The sequence below is a fragment of the Pipra filicauda genome, unplaced genomic scaffold (assembly GCF_003945595.2).
Source record: "Pipra filicauda isolate LSUMZ 115617 unplaced genomic scaffold, ASM394559v2 scaffold185_size1782982_pilon, whole genome shotgun sequence".
NCBI lineage: Eukaryota > Metazoa > Chordata > Aves > Passeriformes > Pipridae > Pipra > Pipra filicauda.
In genome coordinates, this window is record NW_024104293.1 from 1,300,073 (window position 1) to 1,313,869 (window position 13,797).

The following is a 13,797-nucleotide window of genomic DNA, read 5'->3' on the forward strand; positions in this document are numbered from 1 at the left end:
TTGTTTGCAAGACAAGAAAACATCTGTGACAAATAAGTGTTTGCTCTTTTGGTTGTGCTCATCCAGTCTGGGAGGGGAAACACTAATGTACAACACCAGTGATCCATGTTAAACTACAGGTAATGAAAAGAGACTTGATGAAGATACTAACTGGAAAGCAATCCTTTGGGATGAAACATTCCTTGTGTTTGCCTAAGACCCCCCAGCTCCTGGGCATGACAGTGGGAGATGAGTTAATGGTTATTAGTAAATGGTAAAATTTTACAAGGTTATTCTGGACTTAAAATTCACAAATATCCAAAGGTCTGAGTAATTCATAAAGAGAAACGATTTCCCAGTGTATTTTTCTATGGATTGTTTACTCTGCTTCAGTCACTGGCTTGGCTTATTTACACAAAGATTTTAAGGCTGTGACTGAAGACCTAAGCTTTGTGAGAAGTTTACTCACACCATAAATTCCCTCTACATTGAGCTATAAAAAGAAAACTTTATCACAGAGTTTGTCTAATGAAATTTTAACGGGCAGTTAACGCTTGATACCAGGAGTTGTTTGGCACAATGAAGTATTTCTTTGTACTGTTAACAGCTGGTTTATATAAAAACACTTCAGTGGTGCTCTGTCTGAGGTGAAAGGGTAACCAAATAGAAGGAAATAAGTTGTTTTAATCAGACAGACACTGATTTGTCACAGTGTCTAATGCCTGTCCCTGGGCTGTTGGTCGTAAGAATGTGTGTTTATTTGCTGTTCACGTGCAGCAGTGTCAAAGGGGGTTACTGAACTCCAGGAATTGGATATTTGGGAATGGATCAGGTACTACTCTCTAGGGAAAGCTCAGTGGAAGCTTCCATACACCTGAGGATGTGGAAAGCAGGTGGGGAGGAAAAGCTGTGGGTTCCTGCACACCTTTGGCAAGGAGCAGTTTTCCTTTTCTTTCTCTGCATAGAATCATAGAAAATAACTGACAATTACTCTGATTTATCTTCTTTAACACAAAAGACTCACATCAAAGCAGCTGTACCCTCCAACAACCTAAAACTCAGGCTTTTCAGGGGTGGGTGGAGGGCTGGGGGTTGTTGGTGATTTGGTTTTTGCTGATTCACCCAGGATGACGAGGTGGAGACCAGAGGTGAGAGGTACCTGTGCATCCCCTGCTTTCCAGCTGAGCTCCTGGCTGGGGAAGAGAAACACCTTTAATACACCGGTTTTTCTGTGCAGTTCTAAATCATTTACACTTTCCTAGTAGGCTTTGTAATAGTCAGATGCTGGTTCACAGTAGTTGTTGATCCTGTGTTTCTTTGTGATTTATCCCCAAGACAAAACCGGCTCTTTTTGCTGACCCCACAATTGTAGGGCCCAGGATCTGAAAGCAAGGCTTTGTTAAAGGTGGTTTTTACTTACAGCTTCAGACACGAGCCTCCTTTCTGTCTTGTTTTTAAGGAATGCTCAGTGGATGGCTCAGGAGCCGTGCAGTTCCTGAAATGGTAATTCCAAGGTGTTTCCCTGTGCTTTTGCAGACCTCAAGCAGTGGGAGGCACTCTGTCCGGATCACAGGGCTCAGCACCATCGACTTCCGAGCTGGCTTCTCCAGGAAGCCAACACTGGACTTCAAAAAGACATCCAGCAGACCAGTGCAAGGTTGGCTTCCACTTTACTCCATCCTAAAGAATTTCCTGGCCCCCAAATCAAGTACAGCTCTCTGATGAGCTTTGTGATAACTCTGGGGGTGCTGTTCGTTGGTTCTCAGGGGGCTTGGATCTGTGAGAGCGGCCAAAGTTCTTGTTTTACCAGGCTGTGTCATTTTTTTGTGTTAACTTGTTTTTTTTAAAGTCACACAAATCCAGATATTTTTAGCTCTGAAATGCCTCGACACGGCAGGGCCATTTCTGTTACTTTTGGAGCTTCAGAAAAGCCCTTTAGCCCTGGGGCAGGGTGAGGAGTTAATAAAGAAGCTGCTATTTCAGAAACACCTGCTGGAAATCAGTAATTTAACCCCCAACCCAGCTGGGTCCCATGACAGTTAATAAGCAGAGCACAGCTTAGCACAATTTAGCTTTTCCCTGCTCAGTCACTGAGGGCTGGAGCTGAATGCAGCATTCATGGGTTGGTGAGCCATCCAGATGGAATTTAATCTTCTGTGGTTTAATTATTTATTTTCTTTAGCACTTAAAATAGCCTGTTTCTGTTTTTCTAGGGATTCCTACCTTTGTGCTGCTCAATACCACGGGGATCCTGCTGCCAGCCAGAGTAGACCGACTGGAACTGCTGAGCATTACAGGGGAACTCCTCAAGACCTTGCCTGTGAAATACTACCCTGACAGAAAGCCCTATGGACTCTGGAATATTTCTGACTTCATTCCACCAGATGAAGCTTTTTTTGTCAAAATAACAGGCTATGACAAGGATGATTATCTTTTTCAGAGGGTTTCAAGTGTCTCATTTTCTAGCATTACTCCTGGTAAGAGATTTTAACTTGAACTGAATGTCCATTTGTCATATCTGAATCAGTTAAAATGGATATCTTGTATGTTTTTATAACTTGTACAAGTACTTTCTGTGCTTTTTGCTCCCCAAGTCCTGTCTCTAGATCGTGATGGACAAGTTAATGTTGTTATAAATCTATCAGAAACTGAATTTCCCTTTAATGAAAGGAAAGACAGGATAGATACAGGAAGCTGTTAGTATACTTTTTGGGGAATGTTTTCTTTCCTCAGATGCTCCAAAAGTTACAATGCCCATGAAGACTCCAGGATATTATTTACAGCCAGGCTCTGTTCCTTGCCATGTGGAAAGTCTTATACCTTTTACTCAGCGTTTTACTAGAAATGGAGTAAAACTGGGAGTGGATCAGTTCTTCAAGTAAGTACTGACCTTTTTTCCCCTCAATACTGTTTTATTTCATATTTATAGCTTGTGATTTCTATTTATCATTTACTGCTATATACTGCTTATATCCTACTACTTCCAATCCGTTATTTTTGGTGATATTCCCTAGGGAGGCTGTATTTTAGGGAAATATTTATAATATTTAAATATATAGATACCTATATATGATACACAAAGGAGGGTGTACACTCTGTACATACGATGGGATTATATGGTTCTGGCCAAAATCCTCCTCAAATGTGTGCTCCTAAATGATGATAAATTGAGTCTAAAAGTCTAGAAGGCAAATGCTTTTAATTTATACTATTAATTTATATTAAAATTTATATCAAAAGTGATGTAAAACAGACTGGTAACTAGCTTTTGTTTCTGAAACACCCCCCTCACTCTGCCTCCCAGTGATACATAGATGACTCTGCAACATCCCCTGATTTGTTTTATTTTCAATGCCTTTCATGGATGCCCTAGAAATAAGTCCTATAACCCACCTGAGGAAACTCTCCTCTTCAGAAAATCTTTCAAAATAGGAAAATTTATCCTGAATGTACCAGAAAGCTCTTCAGATTTCTGTATAGAAAAAGGACTTCGTGCTCCTTCTCTGTAGAGTGAAGTAATAATAATAATAAAAATCAGAAGTTAATTAAAATACTCATAAAGTCCACCCTGTAATTCTGGTTGTTGGAAGCCAAAGGGAAGTGTGCCCTGGCTAACAGTGTCTTGTAAAGCCTTGTACTAGTAAAGTCCTGTATAGGATTTGTTCAGCTTAGCAGTTTAATGCAGATTTGAGCTGTACTATTGCTCTTCATTGAATGGCTTTGTTTTGGTGACAAGATGTCATCTTTACTCAAAATTTTAAAACATTTTTTTCACAAACTAAGCTGTTTACAAGCTGAACATTATATTTCTATCATGATGGTTGTCTATGTGAAAATACCAGCTGCAATAATAACTCCTAATTTTAAATGAGTAACATGTTTAGGAAGAAGAAACTTCTGTAAAATTGCAACAGCTTTGTTTTTCTAGATTTCTGCCTCCTGTGGTGGTGTAGTAAGAAAATCTAGATTTTGCTTAATATCCTGGTGCATTTCTGATGAGGCTGATTTAGGGGAGGCCAAGAGCAGTAGCTAAGCACCTCATTCCACTGGAAATCAGCGAGAACTGAGCACTGAAGTTCTTTACAATCTATTCTGTTTTATAAATGGCAGATCCCACCGACTCTGCAAAGGTCAGAATCAGCAAAAATAATGCCTGAAATTCTGACAAGGAAGGCAGTTAATTTAGTTAATTAAAATCTTTGTATTTCCCCAACTGACCAAATAAGCAGCTCAATCAGCAAATTACGTCTGCAGTAGGTGATGTGGGTAGGTTATGACTTGGTGCTGAAAGGTGCTGGGTTACCCCCCAGCACGTGTTGCAAGAGCTGTGTGCAGTCGGTGCTTGTTGGAGCCGGTGCCCTGAGGGCTGTGTTAGTCAGTGCTCCCACTCTGGGGTTGGTTTGTTCCCAACACACCACCACAGGTCTTGCTTTGGCCAGGCTGCTCCCCTCGGGACACGTTTCCCTCTGTGCTTCTGTTCCCGTGTCTGACGTCTGGTGTGTGGCACAGTCGGGAAGGAGGAGCAGCATTGCCTAACCTCACTTTTAACATACTTTCCATGAAAAAGAGCAGCTTCTCCCTTGTTATTTGGAAGAAACACTACCTTATTCTTTAGTGTTGGCTCTCCCTGCCATGTCCCTGTGCCAGCATTGCACTGGGAGCTGTCCCAGATGTGATGTATGATATGTGGGGTTATCTGGAGTAAGGATGAGGTAAGAGGGAACAAGGAAGGAGCCATTTCAGGTCACCAGACTCTGCTTTATTTGTGGTGTAGTTGGATTGTCTGTCTGGTGGTGCTACAGACTGAACTTCCACACATAGTCCAAGTCTCTTGTTCCTTCTGCATACATCAATCCATTCAGGCAAACAAAGGGGTCACTAATGTAGTGTTTTCCTGTAATGTGGCAATGCCTTGCCAAAGCTCTCACGGCTATTTTGGTGCTTATCAGTGTTGTTTATGTGCCATAGCAACAGCCCACGGGGAGCACTGGACACTGCAGAACCACTACTTGGCTCGTTTATGTCATTGTCTGTGTGTCTGTAGCACCAGGAGTTCGTAAAACGTGGGTGTGAATCGTGAGAAGCTGTGGGAGTGTTTGTTTTGAAGCCTGTGAAACCACCAGTCAACGTAGCTGCACTTTTATTCTCCTCTTGCTTTCACATTTCATGTGATAGCAACGTGGTATTACTGCCCAACAGCTCTGTCCCTGCTGGGATTTAGGGAAAACCAGCAGGTGTTTCTCTGGATTCCTGTACCTGTGAGTTTGGGAAGCTCAGGGGGGAGGATGAACCCTTATTACCCTTGCTAGTAAGAGCCATGTGTTCAGTACCATGTACTGGCTGTGCTTGGGAATTGTTGGCATTGAGGGTAGAGCAAATATAAGAGTCTGGGCAGCCGAGAGAGTGACAGCAAATACAGAGAGTTTGGGGTCTGGGTGACAGTTGCTGACATGCTAAAGGCTTTTTATAAGAAGCCTGACAATGTATATATGATGTCTTTAACTAAAATCCATACAGCTCGACCCAGTTTGATTCATCAGAACATCTCTTTTGCCTCTTAATTATTGTGAAATTCTCCTGTGTCTGCAGTGAGGAAGCCAAGTTCCTGTTTCCCTTCGTTCCTTCAGGATTTAGTGAGTTTTTCCTTCTCTTCCTCCAGGGAATCCTCCAGCATGAGCTGGGACATTGCCCAGGTGGCCGTGTCTGACGAGGGCTTTTATGAGTGCGTGGCCTCCAGCAGCGCGGGGACGGGGCGTGCACAGACCTTCCTGGACGTGTCAGGTGGGTCCCAGCACACCCTCCTGCTGGACAGAACTGGGTTGGGACCCCTCAGAGAGCAGCCAACAAAATACATGCCCAGTTTGAGTGTATTTTTAATTAATGGGTTTGTTTCTCAGCCGTGTCCTCGAGGGGGCTGATGTTCATTCACGAACCTGTTTGAAATACCAACACTGGATTTGTTTTGGTGAGTGCCCACTGTCAGTTGGACTGGCAGAAGAGATAGGACCTGTAGAAGCAGAAACTGAAGTCTCAGATTTCAGTTGTTCTCATTTTTGCCTCAGGCTGTACCAATTACATGTTTGCTTGACTGTATGGGTGTGTTATCTGATAGACAAGGGATTTACAAAAACTGTGTTCAAATTTCTGCCATTTTAGAAAAACAAAATTCAGTAAATTGTTGGAAATCTCATCTATTACCTTGGAATCTTTTAAAAGTGAATAGCAAGGAGAAAGGAAGTAAAATTACATGAGGAATAATTTGGCCTTATTGATGTGACATTTCGTGATATGATGCTATTTGGTCAAAGACTGAGCTTGGTGATCTTGAAGGTCTTTTCCAACCTTTATGATTCTATGAATCGAGCTAATCACAAAGATAATTTTGAATAAACAGCAGTATTTGGTTGCTAGCCAAAGATTATCTACCCAGTAGATAATTTTAGTCACTTTTTTGAAAAAAAAAAAAACAAACAACAAAAACAACCCAAACCTAAAATGTTCCTAATTTCAGAAAAATCTCAATTTAATGGCCAATTAGTTGTAAATCTGTTCATTCACTAGTATGAGTTGATGTGCCTTGTGTGTTCAAGCAGTTTCAAAGCAGAAAGCACAGATATTTGACTTGCTGAGCGAGAGGGGATTTCCCTTCTAGAAGTGAATGACCTGGTAGACTTGGTGCACTAAATGATCACACTGAATAAAGTTAACCCTTTACTCTGTCAGAGGAGTTTAGTGTGAGTCACTGCCAACCATGGTGCTCCCCAGGCACAGACACATAAACCCAGGAGGCAGTGGGGATCTTCTGCAGGAAGGATTAAGAAGAAAAGCAGATTTATGCCTGTGGGTGGGGGCATGAAAACCCTGCCCATAACTAGAGCAAATGTTGTCACTTTATTTTTCACTGTTGCAATGCAGTTTGGGGGAACTGATAAATGACTTCTGTGACTGAAGGCTTTGTTATATAGCCTTGTGCTGGTGCTGCTCAGAGATGGGTCGTGCACAGGTGTAAGTTGTTCCTAGACTGGCACTGAGTGTGGCACTGACAGTGGCAGTGGGGGTGGCAGAGCTCAGCCAGCAGTGTGAATTCAGCCCCAGGGTTTCACATCACAGCTTGAAATCCAAGTTACCTTGTCTTCTGTCTCCTTGTGGTAGCTCCTTCAGGTGAGTTACCCTGGACTTACAGCATCCCAGAATGGTTTGGGTGGGAAGGGACCTCAAAGCTCAGCTCATCCCACCATGGGCAGGGACACCTTCCACTAGCCCAGGTTGCTCCAAGCCCTGTCCAACCTGGCCTTGGACACTTCCAGGGATCCAGGGGCAGCCACAGCTTCTCTGGGCACCCTGTGCCAGGGCCTCACCACCCTGACAGCAGGAATTCCTTCCCAATCTCCCATCTATCCCTGCCCTCTGGCAGTGGGAAGCCATTCCCTGTGTCCTGTTCCCCCCATCCCTTGTCCCCAGTCCCTCTCCAGCTCTCCTGGAGCCCCTTTAGGCCCTGCAAGGGGCTCTCAGCTCTCCCTGGAGCCTTTTCTTCTCCAGGGGAACCCCCCCAGCTCTCCCAGCCTGGCTCCAGAGCAGAGGGGCTCCAGCCCTGGCAGCATCTCTGTGGCCTTCTCTGGACTTGTTCCAACAGGTTTGAATATTATGAATTATAGAATCACAAAGCAATTCTGGCTGGAGAGACCTTTGCAAGCCACCTATTCCAATCCACAGTTCAAAGTAGAATTAACTTCCCAGCTTGATTGTGTTTTTCAGGAACTTGTCCAACCAGTCTTTGAATGTCCCCAGGGCTGGAGATTTCACAAGTTCCACGGGCAGCCTTCAGTGCTTAACTACCCCCACTAGGAAAATATTTTACATGTCTAGTCAGAATTTCCCCTGCTGCATGTTGTGACCACAGATTCTCATCTTTTTTTTTTAAATTTTATCCCCTGTGCCTTGGGAATAATTGTATATTCCCTAAAACCACCCCCTCAGTAGCTGAAGAGAGTGGTATATAACCCTTCACCTTCCCTTTTCCAGGCAAACATGTTCCTCTCACTGCAGTGAGAGCAAACCCAAGGAAACCAGTGAGATATCACTGATTCTATGCAAGGCAAAGTTTGTGGTGAAACAGTGAGAATTTGAGGAGAGGAACATCCTTTTAGTCACACAAAGTAGTGAGTAGAACAGAACAGTAACATCAATGCTTACCCAAGTCCTTGCTCTAGAACACTGTTTTATATTTTGGCTGCAAAAATCCTTCAAGCACATAGGGCTGTCCCCAGATGTGTATTTCAAACTATTGTTTGGAGGGCAAGGAGTTGTGGGCATAAAGATTCTTGGTTTGGAAGTTGCAACCATCCTCCTCATCAAAGGGAAACCTGAGAGAGAATCCTAACTTTTTTCTAGTGATGTTGATAGCACTTGAAAGTCAAGAGCAGTAAGGGGAAAGGTCCCGTATCCCCTCATTTACAGAGCACTGAGGGATAGACTGGAGCTGACTCACTGTGTAAACATGAGCAATTTCTTCTGTTTGCAGTGAGATGCTTTGAAATCCTTGTGTACAAATATTTGCAAGAAAATGACTCGAAATTTCTCCTTTAAGCAAAGTAAACAATCTTTTCAAGTGCCCTTGGTTTACCCAGCTGACAGACAGCGTAGCACAGACGACCCATTCTGGCAAGTGCTGTGTGAAAGGGCCTGGAGCTGGGCCAGCGTCTGCTCACTTCAGGGAAAGCAAACACTTGAGCTTGACTTTGTTTTACTCCATTAAATCTTTCAAATGTCAAATGGCTCATTAGCCGGGGTGGCACTGTAACTGCAGGGCCAGGAAGGAGTGCTGGGGGGTGGCTGTGTGGGAGGCTGCTGTAGTCCAAAGGATGTGTTAACCCCGAGCTGGGGATTTCAGTCCTGTGCTGGCCTCCTCTCCCTCTTCCCTGGGTTCATGTAATGTGCTGGTGCTATGCCCAGGAGGAGCATTAGAGGACTGGTTGTTTCTCCCAAACAACCCAAACCCAGCAGTGCAGGCAAGTGCAGCTTTTCCTGCCTCTCCTGTCCACGGGGGAAACACAGTGTTGGTGATTAAGGTGATGCTGGTGGGGGCTGTGTCTGTAGGGCAGCAGGGCTGCACTCCCAGCACGTGGTGCTGTGCAGGGATCTCACACAGAGCTTGTGAACCTCATCTGAGACCCCCCAGGAGACTCCAAGGAGGGGGATTTATGGCTGGCTCTGAGCTGGCTCTGAAGGAGTAACCTTCACCCTTAATAAATAGAGATTATTTTTTTTTATTATTCCCTGTTATCCTTGCTCTTCTTGAGAGAATTGTGGTTTAGTGTGTGCTGATAAAGATTTGGTCTTGCTTTTACAGCTGTCTCATTTCTGCTCAAGCATCCCCCTCAGAATATTATTTATTGCAGAGCTTTTTTTGTTCAGGAACCAGTCTGTGGAAAACCAAATGGAGTATATATATAATATTTTAAGGGAAATGCATAAAGTCATAGATAATTTATTTTCTTTCTTGAAATGTTGCCTTCTTGATCAGTGATATCTCAAGGAGGAGCAGGATAACTGCTGCTATTTTAAGCATCTGTGGTTTCAAAGTTTAACTCCAGTACAAAATTATCGCATCTGCTTTCTTCTGAGAGCATGACAGAAGTGTACAGATGGGCAGGGTGGAGAGCAAATAATAATAAATGGTGGGAGTTACGACATCAAATACAGACAGGGAGAGAGAATGAAATTGCCAAAGATTTGAGTGGAGCTGAGAATGTTGTAAGTAGCTGCAGGCTAGAGCAGCTCGAGCCGAGAATTCCTCCTGCCTGGCTCCTGGAGCTCAGTCCTGCACCCAGGGGCACCTGTGGGGAAGGAGCAGAACTGCACCGGGTGGTTGTTGTGGGCTGTCTGCTGAGAACCCAGTCCCTCCCGTAGCTGGTGGTGAGCCCGAGTCCCTCCAGTGGCCGCGTGCCACAGGTCCCTCCAGCCCTGTTCTGCCTCGAGGAGCTGGCACCCAGTCCCCTCACACCAGTCCCCCCAGCAGCTGACACTGTCCTTGCAGGACACAGAGAAGGGACAGGGAGTGAGATCAGAGGGACATTAATAAGAAGAGGACAACCCGTGGTGGTCAGGGGCAGGCTCAGGCACTGCCTGGCAGTGTTTGACAGGTGACAGGCCCTCCTCCTTCCTTTGCTCCTCTGTGATTCCATTCCCTGCATGTCCCTTCATCCATCTCCAGAGTTCCCCAGCTTCCCCCAGACTTCCTGTCCCAGGGGCTCCACGCTGGCCTGTCCATCAGCATGGTGAAGGTTGGCTCTTGCCCAGCCTGTCTCTCTGCCCAGTGTGTTCATAACCTCCCCCCTTCTTTATTTGATGAGGTCCTTGATCAAACAAGGGCACAGGCACCCTCACCTTCCACATTCCCTCGTAGAATCCATCATGGAGCGAAATCGAGCAGCTCTTCCCTGGGTTCACTGTTGCTGTTAGAACTTCCTAGGAACGTGTTTTTTGCCTGTACCATCTGTAACAACCCCGTGCATGGCTCAGGTGCCACCAGCTGTGGTCACACCTGGGTTGGGGATCAGACTGGGAGTCCCATGGTGGTCTCGTCTGTCCCTCCTGTTGCGGCGACACTGATCTCTTCTTGGCTGACCCCAGTGCAAGAGGGGCTTCAAGAGCACAGAGCTGCATCTTCTGCTGCAGGACGTGACCTGCCATCCCCTGTTAGGTGAGAGCTGGGGCCGAGGCCAGCTGTGCCCACGTGATGTGATGTGAGGGTCAGGGAATGAGGGTGCTGCCCTGGCTTCTGTTCCATGGCTTCGGAACAGGAAATGAAACTCAGTATTAACCCTACATTATTAAATAACTCAATTTATTAAATCGGATATTTTAACCCCCTAAATCATTCGGTAAATAATTAAATATTAAAATATTGCTTTTATCTTACGCTGTAGCACACTTGAAGTTGTTTATCGAGAACCCCCAAGTGAATCGAAAGTTCCCCAGGCTTTTCCCTCTGTCATGGTTTGAGATAGTCCCAAAATCCAATTCCTTAGCTCCATTCCCCCTCCCACATCTCAACCTAATGTGAGATGGGTTTTTCCAGACAAAACACACCAGACTCAAAGTGGGGAAAAGGGAATATATTACAATGACTGTACAAGTAAATACCATATCACATTATACACATGATCACAAACTATCTCTACCATGACATATGTATTTACAATGGATCAGATCTCTTCTCCCCTCCGAATAAAAGTCCAGGAGGGAAAGAAGGACAGATCCCTTCCAGTCCTTAAGCAGCAGGATCTTCTAATGCAGCAGGTTTCTCCTCATCTCACGCATGCAGCAGCTGATAGCTGGCTTTCTGCCAGCATCCACGAGGGAGGTATCCAAGCCTCTCTCTCGGCCCCATCGCCTCACAACCGAGGGGTCTTCCGTGGGCTTCGTAACCCCAGACAAGGTCGTATCACCACGTCATATCACGAAGACACAGGGGGGTCTTTGTGACGGTCTGGTATCTCTTGCAGGGCCTCTGTGCCCTGCCTCTCAGGCTGCCACCGTGGCAGCAGTGCAAGGGTGGGGGGGGAGCCAAGGTCAACTCCCCCCACATTCCATCTGGCCGTCCCGATCCAGCTCTGGGATGCTCTGAGCTTCTCAACTCCTCTCTCTCCGGTGCTGCATGTCCAAAACTGCTCTCCAAAATAGGAGTCCATGTCCCTCTTTTCTCAGAGGGATCTCAAAGGAGTTTTGGGGGGCTGGTACAGTCTTACCCCAAACTCTGTCTCTCTGCTGCTGGCTCTCCTTTCCTCAGCTCTCCTTCCAGCAGTCTCCTCTGGTGCTGCATGTTGCTTCTGCTGCTCCTCCAGTTCAGGTCCTTATCTCTGGCTCTCTGCCACTGTTTCTCTGGTCAGTGTCGGCTGCTGCTCTGCGCCCATGGAGAAAACATCTCCCGGCATACTACAGGCACCTAGCCCAGCTTTATGCTGTTCCAGGTCCCTGCAGCCCCCCAGCCAGGGGCTGGGAGGGGGCCAGAGGCCCCAAGGGGCTCAGAGCCCCTACCTCATGGCTCTACAACATGGCCACCTCTCCTACAACCAAACTACAACTCATCTCTTCCGGTCTGGTTGTGATATGTTTACATTTCTGCAGGAGCGTCCATTGGGCAGAATTTCAAAACTTCCAGGGGTTTCCACCCCTTGGGGTCTACCACTTCTCCTAGCCTCTGGGGAAAACAAGGTTCAAACCACTACACCCTCCTGACTCGGTTCTCTGTTCCCCGCAGAGCCGCCGCCCGTGATCCACGTCCCGCACAACGTGTCGGTGGTGCCCGGGGCCGGGGCCATCCTGACGTGCCTGGTGCGGAGCCCCGGGCGGTACAACCTGAGCTGGGCCGGGGGGGACGAGCCGGGCCGGCTGCGGCTGCTGCCCAACCTGTCCCTGGAGCTGCGGCCGGCCCGGCCCGGGGACAGCGGGCCCTACACCTGCACCGCCGCCAACGAGGGTGGCTCCGCCTCGGCCACCGTGTTCCTGAGCGTCCAAGGTAAGGGGGCTGCGGGACAGCCTGACCGGGGACTGCGGGACAGCCTGATCAGGGGGGCTGTGGGACAGTCTGACAGGGGGCTGTGGGACAGTCTGACCGGGGGGCTGTGGGACAGCCTGACCGGGGGGCTGTGGGACAGTCTGACTGTGGGACAGCCTGACCGGGGGCTGTGGGACAGTCTGACCGGGGGGGCTGTGGGACAGTCTGACGGGGGGCTGTGGGACAGTCTGACCGGGGGGGGCTGTGGGACAGTCTGACCGGGGGGCTGTGGTACAGTCTGATGGGGGGCTGTGGGACAGTCTGACGGGGGGCTGTGGGACAGTCTGACCGGGGGGCTGTGGGACAGTCTGACCGGGGGGCTGCAGGACAGTCTGACGGGGGGGCTGCAGGACAGTCTGACTGGGGGGCTGCGGCTGCCCCGGCCCTGCAAGTGTCCAAGGCCGGGCTGGATGGGGCTTGGAGCAGCCTGGGCTAGTGGAAGGTGTCCCTGCCCATCCCTGGATGAGCTTTAAGGTCCCTTCCAACCCAAACCATTGCAGGATTCCATGAAAAAATGTCAAAACTGAAAAAGCACGAGTGAGACCAAACACTTTCTAGGTTTTTTTCTGTTGCTGCATACCAGGAAAAAAATTAAAAGTGTAGTGGGAGAGGTCCGGTGGCATGGCTCTGCTTTCTTAAGGGAGGTATTAAGATTTTTGTTTGTTAGCTCTCTATTGGCCGTATAACTATCTTTTTTCTGGTTTTCTTTGGGGTGTTGGGGTTCTCTTTCTTATACGTAGATAGTTTTTGTAACTGTATATAAGTCTTTAATATATATATATTGCTTTAGTTCTGTTATTTTGGTTCTTTTGGTTTATTTTTTCCTTCCCTTTCCTTTATAAAAGGGGGGGGGAGTTTTTGCTGTGGACTTGGGGACATGGTGGGGAGCCAAGTCCAAACCACCACAAAGGTATATGCATAAAGGCAGTAATTTGTAATGGAGCAAATCCTTTTACAGTTTGAGTCTTTTCAAAATTTGAAAGTGCTGCATGGTTTTGTGGGTTTTTTTTGTTTTGTTTGCCTCGATCACGTGGAGGTTTGAACCTTGGTCATTAGCTGTCTGTCACTGGATTAGGAGAGATGGAAATCAAAATCTTTTAGGGAGGAAGCTATTCTGCCTTCACGTAGGTGATTCCTACAGGATTTCTGCCTGCGGGTTCTTCTGGATCATGTTCTGTGCAGAGTGGGTATCTTGGTTCATTCACTTTGCTGCACTAATTTCAGTACTTGTTAGCTGATGGAAAACTTAGAATTATGGA

At 46.8% G+C, this 13,797-nt stretch overlaps 1 protein-coding gene across 1 annotated transcript in view; it reads left to right on the top strand.

Annotated features, from left to right (window-relative positions):
- Positions 1 to 13,797, top strand: part of HMCN1 (hemicentin 1) — a 161,660-nt gene that overhangs the window by 35,554 nt on the left and 112,309 nt on the right. Inside the window, exons 7-11 of the mRNA XM_027723459.2 lie at positions 1,516 to 1,636; positions 2,193 to 2,456; positions 2,713 to 2,857; positions 5,639 to 5,760; positions 12,242 to 12,499. Coding sequence (XP_027579260.2) covers positions 1,516 to 1,636; positions 2,193 to 2,456; positions 2,713 to 2,857; positions 5,639 to 5,760; positions 12,242 to 12,499 — 910 coding nt within the window. The remainder of the gene's footprint in view (positions 1 to 1,515; positions 1,637 to 2,192; positions 2,457 to 2,712; positions 2,858 to 5,638; positions 5,761 to 12,241; positions 12,500 to 13,797) is intronic.